Source organism: Ahaetulla prasina, chromosome 1, assembly GCF_028640845.1.
Source record: "Ahaetulla prasina isolate Xishuangbanna chromosome 1, ASM2864084v1, whole genome shotgun sequence".
Lineage (NCBI taxonomy): Eukaryota > Metazoa > Chordata > Lepidosauria > Squamata > Colubridae > Ahaetulla > Ahaetulla prasina.
This window is the reverse complement of record NC_080539.1, coordinates 102,732,975-102,750,584: the sequence shown is the minus strand read 5'-3', so window position 1 is coordinate 102,750,584 and position 17,610 is coordinate 102,732,975. Positions and strand designations below refer to the sequence as shown.

Genomic DNA, 17,610 nt, shown 5'->3' with positions numbered 1-17,610 from the left:
TGCCTTTGGCATTGAGTCATGCCAGCCACATGACCACAGAGACGTGTTCGGACAGCGCTGGCTCTTCGGCTTTGAAATGGAGATGAGCACTGCCCCCTAGAGTCAGGAATGACTAGCACATATGTGTGAGGGGAACACATTTACCTTTACCTTAAAGTTAAGAGATAGGTTTCAACTCATTAATATCAATGATGTGCTTCAATCTTATAACTTCTTAAAAAAAATAATAGCCATAGGCATTTGTGCATCTGAAGAGTAGCAAAATCAGAGTCTGGCATTTTACTTATACGTTTTCTAGGGGAAAAAAATTGAATTGGTCAATACTTCCTGTTGAGGTATAGTAGAATGTTTTTGCAGTTCAAGACAGTTGGAATCCTAAATATTGTCCATTCAGCTTTAATGCATCCTTTGCTTAATTTTATTTAGGTTACAAAATCAACGCTCCAAATCTTAAACCTGAGATGGGAGAGTTTTGGAAGCGCTTAAAACGTTGCATTATCTCTCCGGAAGAAGGTGGAAGCATAGACCTCTTTGTTCCTCTGGCAGCTTCAGGTCAGTCTTACTTGCCACCCAGAAAAATTGGCATCTTTCCCTTTGTTTACAAAGATCTAATCAAACAGGAAACTCCTTTGAGTTGGCTGGAGCTTCAAAGGAGCTACCATATATTATGCAACTGTTAATTAGGTGGCCACAGACCATGAGTGGTTTTGCTTCTTCTCTCTTCCTTCCCAAACCCTTTTCCTTTGGGTTGTGCCTTTTAGATATTAGCCAGAAAGTGGGCGTTATCACCACTTACTCATGTTTTCAAGTCATTTCCACAATATATACATAACCAGAGACATACTTTGATCAAAAAGTCAAGCTGTTGGCTGTAACCATGGGATTGAACCCCAAGGCTTTTGTGTGTGTGTGTGTGTGTGTGTGTGTGTGTGTAAATATGATTGTTTTGGGATCACCAACTCCTCCCCCCCACTTCCAATACCCTTGAGTATAATTTCATTTAATTTAGCTTCACCTAGCAAAACATTCAGACTATCCCCAGCTGTATTAGAATTGATCTTCAAGAGCCAAAGACCCTGAGAGTTGGTTCAAGGGCCAAAGACTAAAATATTGTTTCTGTTTCTATTGTTTCACATTCAGTTTAAAAAAAGAAAAAAGTCTTCTCTGATGGATAAAAAGATCCAAAAATCCAATTTTCTCTTATACCCTAGCTTTCTCTTCCATTCATTTATAGGATGTCCTGTGAAGAGTCTTTATCACCCTGTGAAATAATAAAATATTATTCACCAACCATTATAGACAGTCTCACATCACATGCCCACCTCCATACAGTATTGTTACCACAGTATAATTATTATACACGGCAGACTTCTCTGATACAGGCTCAGTTAACAGAAATAGCACAAAAGGGTAGTAAAATATGAGGAGTGAAGAGAAAGCAAAAGGCACATACTGATTAGAAACATTATTCCGAGTGATTCCACCCCCCCCCACCTCAATGGCCATAACACCTCATAGTGAATGTATTCCAGAAGGGAATGCTGTGAGATAACAGTAACTGGGTCAAGGAAAGATCTCCTTCCCCTTATTCTTTCAAACAGGCAGTAAAATTAAACTGAGGGAAAAGTAACACCACATTTCTTGTGAGCTACTGATTGCTCAATATAGAGCATGAGTTTTCCTATCTCCAGGAGGACCAGGCAACTGCATTCATCCACTCTTAGGCAGAATAGAATAGAATAGAATAGAATAGAATAGAATAGAATAGAATAGAATAGAATAGAATAGAATAGAATAGTTGGAAGGGACCTTGGAGATAAGGGGCGTGCATAAGAGCACAAACTTGCCTACCGTTCCTGTCCTACTGTTTCCTTTCATTATATCCAATTTATATAGTTATTACATGCTTATACTCATATATATGCTTATATATTATATAGTTGCTTCATGCTTATGCTTATGTATGCTTTATGACTCCCACCGACCCGTACGCTCTCACAGAGAGGGTCTCCTCAGGGTGCCGTCCGCCAAACAGTGTCGGCTGGCGGCCCCCAGGAGTAGGGCCTTCTCTGTGGGGGCACCGACGCTCTGGAACGAACTTCCCCCTGGCTTACGTCAAGTGCCTGATCTTCGGACTTTCCGTCGTGAGCTAAAAACACACCTATTTATTCAAGCGGGACTGGCATAATAGTGTTAAATTTTAATTCGGGGTTTTATTAATATTTCTAAAATTTTAAAACTAAATTTTAATTATCAACCTTTTTGTAATTTGCTAGGTTTTAAATGTTTTAATTTGTATATATTTCGTGTTTTATCTTGGCTGTACATCGCCCTGAGTCCTTCGGGAGAAGGGCGGTATAAAAATTTAAATAAATAAATAAATAAATAAATAAATAAATAAATAAATAAATAAATAAATAAATAAATAAATAAATAAATAAATAAATAAAAAGATCTTTTAGCCCAACTCCCTGCTCAAACAGGTAACCCTATACCAGTGATGGCTGTTGTGACCCAGGCCCCAGTAGGTAGTAGGTAACTCAGTCTGTGAAAAAACCAAGCAAACTTTATTTGAACAGCTGATAATTACTTCATTCCCAGTGTAGTTCAACTAAATTAAAACAAATTCCTCCCAACACAAATTCCTCAGTCCTATCGCAAACCTTGGTCCACTTAGGCAAACTGCCAAAGGCCTTTCTTGGCAAACGTTCAGAAGTCACAAAAATAAATGCAAGACATAGACGAAACAGAAGATGAAGCTACCAATGCCCAAACGCCAAACGCCATTGCTGGTCTGTTTTAAGCCTTATGGGCCAATCATCTCTTGGCCCTACTCCCGAGTTGTCCTTTTTGCTTGAACTGCTCCTGCCTTCTGGCAGCTCTTCTCATGTGTGCATTAGGAACAGGCCCCTCCTGTTCCTCTGCCTCACTACTATCAGTCTCTGGAGGCTCTGGAGTCCACACCTCACTCCCCGATGGCCCTGGCCTCACCTCAGTCTCATGACTGTCCGACTCCATTGCCAGCTCCGCAGGCTGCTGGCAGACTACAACAATGGCAAACCTTTTTGGCACTGAGTGCCCAAACTGGAATGCGTGTGCTGGAGCGCCGGAAACCTGAAGACCAGGTGGCCGGTGCGCATGCTGGTCTTTGGGTTTGCAGCGTTCCTGCACGCGCGAAGACTAGCTACCCGGCGCATGCGTATGCGAGAACCAGAAGAGCAGCTGCTAATGGCACACCATCATGGCCCTATACCATTTCAGACAAGTGGTTGTCCAATCTCTTCTTTAAACGTTCCAGTGATGGAGAATTAACAACAGGGATGTCAAACTCGCATCGTCATGGAGTTGTAATGTGACGTATCGTGACTTTTTCCCCCTTTGCTAAACTGCGTGTGGGCGTGGCCAGTGTGTGACACATCCAGCCTGCCCGCTGCAAATGTGACACCCCTGATTTACAACTTCTGGAGGCAAGTTGTTCCACTGGTTAATTGTTCTAACTGTCAGGAAATTTCTTCTTAGTTCTAGGTTGCTTCTCTCCTTGATTAGCTTGATGTTTATTTTAGGGTTGCAATTGCTACATTCTATTTTTTCAAATAATGTTTATTAAAAGTTTGAATTAAACAATAAAAGATAATAAAGACTAAAAGAAAAAAAATGCAAGAAAAAGTTGTATAAAGGAAAAAATCCTTCTTCCTAAGAAAATGCCCCCTCATCCTCTTCATGGCAAGTAGACAATAAACAATTCCCTAATCTCTTTACCTTCTCTTAGCTAACAAATATAAAACTCTTCATCTCATCACCCGTTCCTTAACAATAGGCAAATCAAACAAGTAACTATGTTTTCAATCAAGTTACCAGAAAAAGATCCAAGCCAAGGTCTAAATTTTTAATCAACATATATGAAACTCAACATTCCTCATCTTATCCTGTAAACTATAGGCTGTCCTCGACTTATGACCACAATAGAGCCGAAAATTTCTGTGGCTAAGCCAAACAGTTGTTAAGTGAATTGTGTCCTATTTTAAGATCTTTTTTTGCCACAGCAGTTGTTAAATGAATCACTGTTAGTTGTTAAGTGAATCATGCGGTTGACTTTGCTTGTCGGAAGGTTACAACGGGCGATTGCATGACCCTTGACAGTGCAACCGTCATAAATATGAGTCAGTTGCCAAGCATCTGAATGTTGTTCACACGACTATAGGAATGCTGCAATGGTCATAAGGGTGAAACCCAATCATAAATCGCTTTTTTTTAGTGCTGTTGTAACTGTGAATAATCATGAAACAAATACCATTTGAAAGTCAAGAAATGACCCCACTATCTTAATATGAACAAAATAAAAAACCTCAAAATTAACATGAGAGAGAAGGAGCCATTTCTCCTGCACAAAAGACCATCCCCAATCCACAGCATTCCAGATAACACCTTATCCTCAAATACATGCTACACTTTTAAACGATTACTTTAATCATTTTCAGAGGCAGGAAAAGAGATACTTTCACAGCTGACTCATCTAACTGGAGCATTCTTCAGGACTCCTACAGGAATAGCTACGGGGTCTTATCAGCACAGTAGGTGGAGAAAATTCCTACATATTTGGGAAGATCTACATCAAATATTTGACTGCTGGCCATGTTTTAAATCAGCTGCATCCCATCTTATTTTCCTCAGAGTTGCTGGGCCCAAGCAGAAGCCTCAGCAGAATTAATAGGTATATATCTTAGATTTTTAGCGGATGACATTGCTAATGACATTTGCTGGCAAAGAACTATTGCCAATCAGAAACTGACATATCAGGTTTAAGGATCAGTGATCTGACTTGGCACAATAAACAGATGCAAATGGTATTTTGTAATGGGATCCTAAAAGAATCTAAACAGGCAGCAGCAGGTTCTTCTAGATCGTCTTAGCAATACTAAGAAGACAGTTGAAATTGCTGGATGAACTATAAAACGCCACTGTAAAACAATGTTGTCTATATATGCATGTATGCTTCCACGTGTTATTACCTTGCAAGAAGCCCAAGCAATAGGTTTTGAATAGGAGAAATTGGAGGGAAAGAGAAACAAATTTAATTACAGCATTAATACTTCCATGTCGTAGTGCTTCCGTAGCAAAAGGATTTGCATCATTGCCCGGTGGGTGCCCAGTTGGGAACTCATTTTGTGTCTTCTTGATGTTGCCCACTGAAGTGGTATCCTTTTATTTACTTGCAATTGCCCACTTTTGACCTGCTGGGTCGGCAGGGAGCTGGAGCGAGTGACAGGAGCTCACCCTGTCCTGCAGCAGCAACGGGTCTCATACATGAGGCTGCTGATCATCAGCCCAGTGTTCTAACCTCATGACCCACCGTGTTCCTACTATAACATTTATATGCAGCTTTCCTTTATTTTCCAGGGTTTTTTAATACAGAAAATGGAACCAGCAGTTTCTTATTTGATAGCATGTTGGTGCTCCCCACATCTTAGCTAATTCTGGTTTGTTTGTTTTTTGTTTTTTGTTTTTTTTTTGAGGGTGGGGTGGGGTGGAGAGACTGGAACATAAGAAATAGTCCATGGACAGGGAAATTACTTTTGTGTTGTTACAGTCCTCAGTGAATGGCTGGGAAATCAGAAAGAAAGCTTTCCTCCGTTTGTCTACCTCACTGAAGTAAAACTGCAGATATGGCTCAGATTCACCGAGCTTCTAGAAGAGACACTGGATGTTGTCAGGAAAAAGCTGAGTCCATATTTTTTTGATTTGCAAAAGAACATGGTTGGCAAAATTCTTGGTAATTTTTCTCCTTATGGTCCTCTACATTATATCTGAAATAAGAATTCCATTGGACATTTTAGACTTTTTGCCAGTATAAAAAATGCATCCCACCTTAGCAATGGTATTCGGGTTTACTAGGGCCGGAATAGCTCAGGCTGTTAGAGCCTGTTATTAGAACACAGTAGCCTGCAATTACTGCAGGTTCAAGCCCGGCCCAAGGTTGACTCAGCCTTCCATCCTTTATAAGGTAGGTAAAATGAGGACCCAGATTGTTGGGGGGGGGCAATAAGTTGACTTTGTAAAAATATACAAATAGAATGAGACTATTGCCTTATACATTGTAAGCACCCTGAGTCTTCGGAGAAGGGCGGGATATAAATGTAAACAAAAAAACCAACTATAAAGATAGAAGATGTTTTTGGGCCTGGGCTGCACATTATAGATGTGGATTTTTCCGTGTTGTGTATTTGTGCATGCTTGTCAATGTTGACTGCTGGCAATGGCCTGGAATGCCTTATTAGGGGTGAGAAAGAATGACTAGCCCAAGGTCAGCTAATTGGCTTCCTGCTTAAGATGGGACCTAAACCCGGTTTTCTGTTTTCTAGCCTGGTTATGTTAACTGGCCACTATTGCAAAGTGGCGCTCTACGTGTAAAATCTCATTATTAAGTTTGACTCCTGTTCAAATAGTTATCAGGGTCAATACTGTTTAGGTGTGGGCAGCCAGCTAGATTTGATAGATGCTACCAACTATCTCTCTTTGTCTGGATCTGTGTATGTGCATGCACAAGTAACTGGGTAATCAGAATATGCAAAATAATCTACTTTAAAGGGAGTGTCCTATTTTTGTCCCCCTTTAAATAAAACTATGTAATGACAAGTATCAACCTTGTGAGTTTGACACCTTAAAGTAACTAATATTTTATACACAGGTCAAATTATGTTTAATACTATGAGTTGGTCCAATATTCAAGACAATGAAAGAATAATCCAGACTTTGGCTAATGGATTAGTTGAACTCTCAAGAGGAAACCACGTATGATAAGTGTAATCTTTTTTAAAGTACTATATATTAATAATAAGTTGTAATGGCATCAGTTTTGACTTCAGGGCTTAATTGAAGTCCTTTCATTGGCATCATTGTACTATCTTTAAGACAATGTAGTGGGTGCTTCCCATTGCTGAAGAGGCAGGGTAATATTATTTTGTGGTGGTCCTGAAAACTAGGAGTTAAAACCCTGGTTCTATGCACAAACTATCACTAAGATGGCCACACCATTGTAATCCCCCTAGCACTACTGTTTCTTGCTTCTTAGATACAGTATGTGGTATAGAATAGAACAGAATAGAATTCTTTATTGGCAAAGTATGATTGGACACACAAGGAATTTGTCTTGGTGCATATGCTCTCAGTATACATAAAAAGACAAGATACATTTGTCAAGAATTATAACGTACAACACTTAATGATACTCATAGGATACAAATAAGGAATCAAATCATACTAGGAAACAATCAATATAAATCGTAAGGATACAAGCAACAAAGTTACAATTATACCATCATAAGTGGGAGGAGATGGGTGATAGGAACGATGAGAAGACTAATAGTAATAGTAATGCAGCCTTATTGAATAGTTTGACAGTGTTGAGGGAATTATTTGTTTAGCAGAGTGATGGTGTTTTGGGAAAAAATTGTTCTTGTGTCTAGTTGTTTTGGTGTGCAGTTCTCTATAGGGTCGTTCTGAGGGTAGTTGAAACAACTTATGTCCAGGATGTGAGGGGATCAGTGGAGGCTTGTCCCCAGTTCGGACCGGTTCTATACAACCGGTAGTAAAACCGGTGGGAGGCTCCGCCCACTGAGTCATCAAAACTCTTCTGCGGATGCACAGAAGAGCGTGCGCTGGTGAGCGGAGCGCGCACATGTGGGCACGATGAGAACCGGTAGTAAAGGTAAGTAGAACTTACCCCTGGAGGAGATTGTAATGTATTACTGTAAGTTTTGGCGGGAGTTTTAGGCGGGAAATATCTCGTTTCTGATTGGATGCAGCCTCAGGCTGAAGTGTATATAAGGAGAGGTTTTTCTCCAGAGTTTTGCTGGGTCACACTATATTAAAGAGCTGTTGTCACTAACCTGGTCTCCTGCCTCGTCAATACCCAAACTTAACATTGGCGACGAAGGTGGGATCTTGAGGCAGAGCACCAGAACAGAGCTGAACTCACTACGAGAATCAAACCCAGCAAGGTGACGGCGAATGCAGCGATGACCGGCTACACGCCACCCACTCCGTTTGACCCTGCCCAGGAGACATGGGGAATATATATGACCCGTTTCGAAAGTTTCCTGGAGGCAAACGAGCTACAGGGAGTCTCCGACAACCGCAAACGGGCTTACTTCATAAGCCACTGTGGGTCAGCAGTCATCGCCGTCGCAGAAGCCCTAGCGGAGCCAACACCGCTACACTCCGTATCGTGGCAGACCCTTCAGACCCTCCTGAAGAATCACTATGCACCAGCCCCGTCCAAATACGTTCGACGGTACGAGTTTGGGGAGCGCAGGCAACAAGAAGGCGAGTCTATCAGCGACTACATGGCAGCCCTGAGACAAGCCTCCAAGCATTGCGAGTACCGCGATCTGGACGAAGAGCTGCTGGAACAACTTATACGGGGGTCAGAGACATCCGTTTGAGGAGACGGTTGCTAGCCAAGAGCAACCTGACATTGGCAAACGCCTGGACGAAGCCAGAGCCCATGAGATGTCCAACCATGCAGCAGACACCTTACAAAGCGACTCACGCCGATGGCGGGCGCAAAGCCGAGCACAGTCCACCACGAAGAAACCTATCGTGAGTCAACCAGCGAAGAGGAGGAAGAAGTCCACTACACCGGAAAATCGACAAGGAAGACCCGGAGGAATGCGGAAGTTGCGGGGCGACATCAGCGCCAAAGATGTAAGTTCAGGGACGCCATTTGCCGGCGGTGTGAAAGGAAGGGCACCTGGCTCAAGTCTGCCGAGCACCCCAACCTTCCCGAAAATTCAAATCGGCCAATCAGAGCGGCTCTGAGTCAGAGATGCAAACCCCACATTCCCGCCGAATTTCAAACCAGCTAATCAGAGCGAGATCGGCGAGGCGACCAGCGATTGGCCAGGAAAGAAAGAGCGAAGTCAAACCGAATGACTGTTACCATAGACCACGCAGCTACCCGCATCGAAGAAAAGATCTTCACAAACCCGACAATTGAAGGCGTACGTGCCGACTGGAAGTAGACACAGGATCAGCTATCACAATCATGTCCTGGGACACTTTTGTGAAAGCCTTGCCGCACATCGCAGCGCAAGCTACAGAAACAACGGCCCGGGTGCAGGATTACCAGGGCAACCGCATCCCTGTTCGAGGGACAACGACCGTCGAGGTCACGGGACATACGAAAAGACCCTGCCCATCACGTTAGTCGAGGAACCTTGCCAAGCTTGCTGGGGCTAGACTGGTTCCGGGCGTTGGGAATGGGGTGACTGGCGTCCACCGAGCGGATGCAACCTGCAAAACGCCCTAATGGAGGAATTCGCAGACGATTCGAGGACCGTTTAGGCAAGTACAAGGGACCCCTATCTCCTTCAATTTAGACCCCAAATAGCTCCCATTAGGTTAAAGGCAAGGAGGGTTCCTTTGCACTCAAACCTAAAATCGACAAAGAGTTAGATAAATTAGTCAGCCAGGGATACTAGTGCCAGTTGACCATGCCAAATGGGAGACGCCAATCGTCACCCTATAAAACCAGACGGGTCCATAAGGATTTGCGCTGATTACAAGGCTACCTTGAACAAAGCATTGCAAAAGAGCGCCTACCCAGTTCCAGAAGTGAAACACTTATTAAGCTCACTAGGGCACGGACAAGTTTTCGCCACATTAGTCGTGGCACAAGCGTACCAACAGCTACCCGTAGAAGCTAGCACAGATGAGGCCCAAACCAGTGTAACGCACCGGGTGCCTTTAAGTGCACCCGGTTACAGTTCGGGTGAGTGTGGCCCGGGCTATTCAAAATTTGATGGAGCGGCTCCTACAAGGGTTACCGAGTCGTACCCTATTTCGATGATGTGTTGGTATCAGGGAAGATTTAAGAGAACTGGGGAAGCGATTAAGGAAAGCTTTGGCCATTTTGAGGTCGGCATGATTAAAAGACAAAGCAAGCAAGTGTCTGATAGGCGTGGAATCTGTTGAATTTTTGGGCTATAGAATAGACAAAAAACGGATTGACCCCACTGAGAGCAAAATCAAGGCGTTATAGAGAGCCCCAGCACCCAAAAACAAGACAGAACTCCAGGCTTTCCTGGGTCTGGTAAACTGTTACGCCGTGTTTTTAAAAGACAAGGCAACCGTTGCTGAACCGCTGCATAAGTTGCTTGGAAAAAACACTGCTTGGTCGTGGGGGAAGTCAGAGAATAGGGCATTTGAGGCAGTAAAAAGTTTGCTATCAAGCGATAGCCTGTTAATACAATACAACAACAGACTGCCGTTAGTATTGGTTTGTGATGCGTCCCCCTATGGAGTAGGAGCTGTACTTAGCCACAGACTCCCAAACGGCACTGAAGCCCCTATAGCGTTCTATTCACGAACGATGTCCCCGGCTGAGAGGAATTACAGCCAGCTAGATAGGGAGGCTCTACTTAATAGTGTCAGGGGTGAAAAAATTTCACGAATACGTTTTTGGGCGAGATTTCGAAATTGTCACTGATCACAGACCGCTATTGGGGTTACTGGCTGGCGACCGCCCAACGCCAGTAGCACTCTCACCTAGACTGACCAGATGGACTATTTTTTTGACCGCATACTCCTACAAGCTGCAGCATCGGCCTGGAAAAGAGCTGGGGCATGCGGACGCATTGAGCAGATGCCCATTGCCAGGAAATCGAGGACCCCACCCGGGCACACCCGTTCTACTAATTGACTCTTTGGACTCGGGGCCAGTCACATCGCAGGAAGTGGCTCGGCCTCCTACCGGGACGTTGTTTTAAGGACTGTAATCAGTTGGGTTCAAGGGATGGCCCGCTGCCGGGCGACGCTTTCAAGGAATTTGTAAAGAAAAAGGGAATTGTCTGTACAAGGGGTGCCTGCTCTGGGGGATAGGGTGGTAGTCCCAGAGAAACTGAGGAAAAAAGTTCTGGAACTCCTGCATGAGGGTCACCCAGGAATTGTGAGGATGAAGGGTTTGGCTAGGAGCTATGTCTGGTGGCCCCTAATGGACAGGGAAATCAGTGACAGGGTTGGCCGATGCCAAGTATGTCAGGAATCCAGACCACTACCACCACGGCCCCAGTTTTGGAGTGGGAGAAACCCCAAGGCCCTTGGTCCCGCATACACATTGATTTTGCCGGCCCCTTCCACGGCCAAACATTTCTAATTGTGGTGGATGCATTCTCCAAATGGCTGGAGATCATCCTAATGAAATCCACAACCGCGGGAGCTGTCATCTCAGCACTAAAACACCTTTTCGCCACGCACGGGCTACCGGACACCCTCGTGTCCGATAACGGCCCACAGTTCACCGCAGCATTATTTGAAGGGTACCTGGCTGAAGAGGGCATCCGACATGCCCTCTCAGCGCCGTTCCACCCTGCGTCGAACGGCCTTGCTGAACGTTTTGTCCGGAGTGCGAAAGAAGCGCTATCACGAAGCGGCCCCGGCGATTGGCAGGCACAAATCGACGCATTCCTAACCGTCCAACACAGGACCCCCTGTGTGGCCACCGGCCGCAGCCCAGCCGAGCTATTAATGGGGCGGAAGCTACGGTGCCCGCTAGACCGGCTACACCCGAACTACGTACAGGACGGGTTCAAAACAAAACCAGATAGAATCCGAGAGTTAAACATAGGAGACTCGGTGTGGGCACATAATTACAGCGACGGCCCTAACTGGAAGAGGGGGATAGTCATAGACAAAACGGGCCCCAAATCTTATCTAGTGGAACTAGACGATGGCAGAATCTGAGGCGCCACATAGATCAATTAAGAAACAGATTGAGCGATAAGGCAGAATTAGGCGAGAACAGCCCTGACTATGATTTAATTAACCCCCCGGCTGACTGGAGCCGAGAACAAACAGAAAGCGTAAGCAAAGAACCAAACAGAGACTTATCTGAGTCAGGCGAGGTCCAGCGACACCCTCCGGTCCCTCTAGAGGACAGCAGGTCCGAGCCGGCGAATAATCCAGGGCCGGATGGCTGGGAGGAGGAGCTCAGAGGAACGAAAAGTCCCTCCGGCAAGCTCGACTCAACTCCAGAAAGTGAACTGCGCAGGTCCGGGAGAGTCAGGAGACGCCCCACGTACCTGCAGGACTACGTAGAGAAGTAATATGCAAATATTGGCAAAGTGCCTTCTGGGAGGGAAGGAGTGTAATGTATTACTGTAAGTTTTGGCGGGAGTTTTAGGCGGGAAATATCTCGTTTCTGATTGGATGCAGCCTCAGGCTGAAGTGTATATAAGGAGAGGTTTTTCTCCAGAGTTTTGCTGGGTCACACTATATTAAAGAGCTGTTGTCACTAACCTGGTCTCCTGCCTCGTCAATACCCAAACTTAACAGAGATCGTATCTAAGATGCAAGAAACAGTACATGGAATAAATCTCTCTGTGTGAATTCACTTGCTAGTCTGATGCCCCTTTTCCGAAAATCTTCCAGAGGGGATGTGAGCAGAACAGGGAAAACCTTGCAGCATCTTTGTTTACAGGCCAAGTGGCTTACTATAGCATTCATTTTGGTAGACCAGAAGTCCTATCTCAGATCTACCTAATGTTTCTTAACAGTTCTCTTCATAAGTTGATCATGCACAGAAGGGTATACAAAAAGATTGAAACTATGCTTCCTGCTCCAGTACTATGGCATTTATGCACTTAGTGCCACAGTTACAAAGCAACACCTATATACAGTTTACTGTGTATGGAAAAAACAGCAGAACATGTTAATATCTTCCTCTTTTTTTGCACATAACTGTATTTTTAGACAACAGCTGAAGTGGGTTCTACTTCTCCTGCGGCTAAAGATCCATGCAGTGATAAGCAGGAAAGTAATTAGAAATGCTAGGAGTTCTATGTTTTGACACAATGCAAATAGCTTTAATTTAATTTAGCTAATGAAGAAGAATTCTCTGTATTGAGCAACCAACCAAAAAGTACTTTTCTATCCCTGGGCTTTTATAAAGGTGAATAGCTGTACTGTTATAGTCTGCCTGAGAACAGTTGCTCTCAACTGTTGCTGCTTTGAGAACAATTTGTCACCAGTATCCTATTGCACAGGAGACTCCTTAAGCAGTTGTATGAAGTTGATCTGCCATGTGTTTCTCCATATCTTCTGCATCAGTCTGCTTGTGCATGATAGCCCTTATTCTTAGCCTGTGACAATGAAGTATCAACCTGATCATTTCCTTGTCAGGTGTTTTCACTGCCTATCTTTTTTTTTTTTTTTTTTTATTCAAAAAGTTTTTATTAGTCAAAAAAGGTTTATACAAATACATATCAGGTATGGTAAATTTTCATTTTTCTTATCTAAAATAAGAATTTTACTCAAATTTTTTAACACATACAACAGCCATATGGCAAGCAGGTGACACGAAGTAGCTAAGTTTACAAATTTTAAATACGTAATAAAGAAGGGTCAAGAATAAACAGAATATCGTACAAAGAGAATAAGGAAAACCAACACAATCCCAAATATCTTTATCACTTCCTAGTTTTGGATCTCAGAACTCTGGGTTCAGCCTGACCCAACTCCAGGGCCGCTACAGTGCCAGCCCCTTCGCCCCCATGATCTATAACCTCCTTCTTCAATTCCTGGGTCATCTGATTCCAGGAAGGCTTTGTGTTCCTCCACATAGGCCGTAGCCTCCGCAATTGTACTGATTTTTTCGTAATGCCCTCCCGGAAAATCATCAATCCCTCTGGCATCAGCCATCTGAAGCCCACTCCTTCTGGTACAATTTGCTTGACAAAAATAATATTTCTTTCTTTTTCACGTACCTGTCTGGGAATCTGCCTCAGAATGGCTATCTCCTGCCCCTGTAAATCAGTGCCCCACTCCTATGTTTTCTAAGAATTTCATCTCTCGTCTCTCTTCTCACAAATTTGACATGAACCTCTCTGGGAACTGCATGCGTGCGTGCATATTGCTAATTAACTCTATAAACTCGATCCACATCCCAATTCATGAAATCAACACCTCTCCCAAGAAATTCTCCCAACAATTTAGTCACAACATCTCTCAAGTCTTCTTGGTCCACTTCTTCCAAATTTTGAAACCTAAGGAAATAAGACATTTTATCCATCTGTAGTCCAAGCACAGCATTGCCTGTCGCCTCCTCTCTTTTCTGCACTGCCGATCTCACCCTCCAAACCTTCCACTTTCTGCTTGTTTTCTGCTGAAACTTGTTGAGTATCCTTTAAATCCTTTTGGATAGTCACAATTTCTGCTCTTATTTCATCCAATTTCTTGTCCATATTAGATAACTTTTCCAAAATTCTCCATCTCTCCAGCAGTTGGTCTCTGACCTTTGCCATTAAGGAAAAAAAATACAAAATCCTCAGGCAGGCACAGTATCCTTGTAATTTCCTCCGGATCCACCAGGGGGCACTCACAGGAGCAACGAGTCCAGAGTACAGTTAGTCAACCAGGAAGCCGAAGGGAAGTGATGTCATCAAAATTCTCATAGTGAAGGCGGAAGCTGGACGCCACCACTGTTCCCCAGAAGGAGGGGGGGCCTCAAACCTTCCCTCCTAAATTTCTCCATCACCTCTTCTCTCCAGAGCTCCACAAAACCGGTAATCTTCTTATTTTAAGTTCTCCTCTCTCCAGAATAACTCGTGCTCCTTCCAACCGCAGGGGAGAAAAAACCCCCCCGCACTCCGGAGCACTCCACTCACGTTTACCGATATTCCCTTCCCTTCTCCTCCTCAATTCTTCTCCGTTCCCTGTTCACCACCAGGCTGCTGCAGTTATAAATCCAATGCCCCGGTGTCACCGGGCACAGCGGCCCAGGCGACGACCAAAATAATGGCCGCGGCCTGTGGCCTCCAAACCCCGCCAAGCCTAGGACGCGCCAGCATCGGTCCCCACAGTCCTGTATGTCGGCTGGGAGACCCCTGGCGAGCCGTCCGTGCGGCAGGTGTCCTTTTCGGAACACCTGGCCCCTGAGGGCCTCGGCGGCGGCCGGATTCGGGCGCTGGAGGCAGGAGAAGCCTTCCAGACGTCCGTTGCCGCTGGATACCGGAAGTCGTCTCCCTTTTCACTGCCTATCTTAATGCAGATATAGCCACTGCCGATCAACTAGTAAGAGAGGAAGTACAGATAATGTTTCAACTATTTCCTTTCATTTTAATACCGGTAAATTAGATCCAGGTTGTACCAGAGGAGCAAGTTATGGCATGATTCTACACTTTCACCAGCTAATTCATCTTGAATCATTTCTCCCAACTCACATATATACTTCCTCTCTTACTAGTTGATCGGCAGTGGCTATATCTGCATGAAAGGAAACAATAGGCATATTCTTTTAAGCATTTATCTATATGATTCTTTAGGAAAACCCTCTGGAATTTCTATCATCTTTCCTCATGAAGAAATGTAAGAACGGAGAACCTGGAGACCAGGATTTCTTGACTGAGGGCACTTCAGAATCAGGGCTTGCTGTGCTATTTAAGGTACAGAAGAATCAACTGTTGGGTTTTCGCTACTCCTGTAATTTTTAGTTTTGTCTTTATTCTGTTTGAAACCTTTTTCTTGACAAAGTGAAAGGTAAGTAAGATTTGAGGTCTTTGATGGATCATTACTTGAATTTTGATACTGAGAGGATATTGTTAGAATAATTTTATATCCCTGTATTGAAAGGAAAGTAATACGTAATTTTATTTAAAAGATATTTGCACTCAAATTGTCTGCTTCAGAACTCATAAAATTGAACTTATGAATAATGTATATGTTTCCAGCATGGAAACTTTAATGATTGAAGTGGCCTATTTTAGCTAAAGTGCAAGCCAAAGTGTTAAGTTGGGAGAATGAGGAGATTGGAGACAGGCTTCAGACAACAGCTCTTTATCCAGCAACTATGTACAATCCAGCAGCTAGCCTCTCTAAAAGCCTGCCCGTTTATTGGGAGCTGTCAGAGGGCTCAGCCAATCAGATTTGAGAACCTTTCCCACTCAAACAGCAGACCAGAGGGAAAACTATGCAAATTGTCAATATCTAACACAAAGTGCAAGCCAAAGTTATTTCAGTAGCTCATGCAAACAAATATCTAAACGTGAAACAGTATATTGAAATCTTCAGATAAGTTGTGCCAATCTTGAGACAAATGAACTGTATGATGTCTTACTTATGGAACAAGTAACTAGCAGTACTATACATTTTGATTCAAAAGCAAAGCCCAATAAGGTTTCATCCCAGGTAAGCATCTGTAGTGCTGAGTCTGAAGAGGCTTTTGAAGTAAAAGCAATATTTTATTTTATTTATTTAATTTTGTCAAGACAATATATAAAAGCATAACACAAAAATATTATATAATGTATAAACAAATATATGAGGAGAAACGAGGAAGTATAAGCATATATATATATATATAGGGAAGAAACAAAAGGACAGGAACAGTAGGCACATTTGTGCTCTTATGCACACCCCTTATGTTTGAATCTCCTTACGGTTGTATATATGAAAAGATGCTTCCAAGTTGCATAGCCAGAAATCAGAAAGTAATACACTACATCAGACTTTAGATGGTTAAAATAAGCACATTTTTTAAAAAAAAATAATTGTCTCTCTCTTTGCCATTTAGATAGATAAACCTCAAAATGTGATAGAGAGGCGCCAAAGCTTTGCCAAAGAACTTCTCTTGAGTGAGAGTAACTACGTGCACATTCTGGAAATTGTGAAAGATGTCTATGTTAAACCATTAAAAGCAGCATTGGCATCCCATCAGGCCATCCTAAGTGATATAAGTATTCAGCTCTTCTTTTCTGATGTCTTGGACATTTTACAAGTAAACAGGTATATTCATTCCATTGACTTCTTTGAACCATTCCACTATTAAAAACTTTTAGAGATAAAACAAAACAATCCCTAGCAACCCAGCTCTAATAAATTACTCAAGGGTTTGGGAATATAATAATTTGAAGTGACTAGTAGATTTCCTGAGACATAATTTCTTTCTTTCTCTGGATGGATGGACAAACCTTTGAGTCAGTATTGACTCCTGATGACTGCCTGGACAAGTTTTCTTGGCAAATTTTTTCAGAAGTGGGTTGCCATTGCCTCTTTCTAGGATTAAGAGCGAATGGCCTAATATCATCAACCTGGCTTTGCGCTTCAGGCAGGACTAGAACTACAGTCTCCCAGTTTCTAATGCCTTAACCCAAGGGTGTCAAACTCAATGCCTGCAGGCTGGATCCAGTCTGCGGGATCTTTAGACCTGGCCTTCAGGGTTGCCCTGGAAACAGCAAAGGACTGGCCCACTGTGCCTCTGCCAGCGAAAACAAAGCTCATAAGGGCTACGAGTTCTGTTTTCACTGGCAGAGGGCTGCAGTTATTTGGGGCTCTCCCTAGTTTCGCCTTCCTCCGCTGGAGACAATGGATTTCCCCAGCCCCGCCTGGGCCACCAAACGCACCCCTGACATGAGTGATGTCAAGCTGGCCAAGCCCCCCTGGCCATGCCCTCCCGCCCCCCTGAGGTCAAACACAAGCCTGATGCAGCCCTCAATGAAATTAAGTTTAACACCCCTGCCTTAGCCACTACCTCAAACTGGATCCCTGTGTTCCAGTACAGGTAACTGATTTCTAATCTGGTTTGTTAAAGAATCGTAAATAGGAGCATACAGTGAATAT

The 17,610-nt window shown here is 43.6% G+C and overlaps 1 protein-coding gene across 1 annotated transcript in view; it reads left to right on the top strand.

The window, feature by feature from the left end:
• The window catches only part of ECT2L (epithelial cell transforming 2 like), a gene marked incomplete at its 5' end in the record, with an annotated part of 72,640 nt that overhangs the window by 29,236 nt on the left and 25,794 nt on the right, over window positions 1-17,610 (top strand). Inside the window, 6 exons of the mRNA XM_058172929.1 lie at window positions 427-552; window positions 4,479-4,571; window positions 5,588-5,770; window positions 6,686-6,789; window positions 15,318-15,437; window positions 16,565-16,776. Of these exons, the coding sequence (XP_058028912.1) occupies window positions 427-552; window positions 4,479-4,571; window positions 5,588-5,770; window positions 6,686-6,789; window positions 15,318-15,437; window positions 16,565-16,776 (838 nt within the window). The remainder of the gene's footprint in view (window positions 1-426; window positions 553-4,478; window positions 4,572-5,587; window positions 5,771-6,685; window positions 6,790-15,317; window positions 15,438-16,564; window positions 16,777-17,610) is intronic.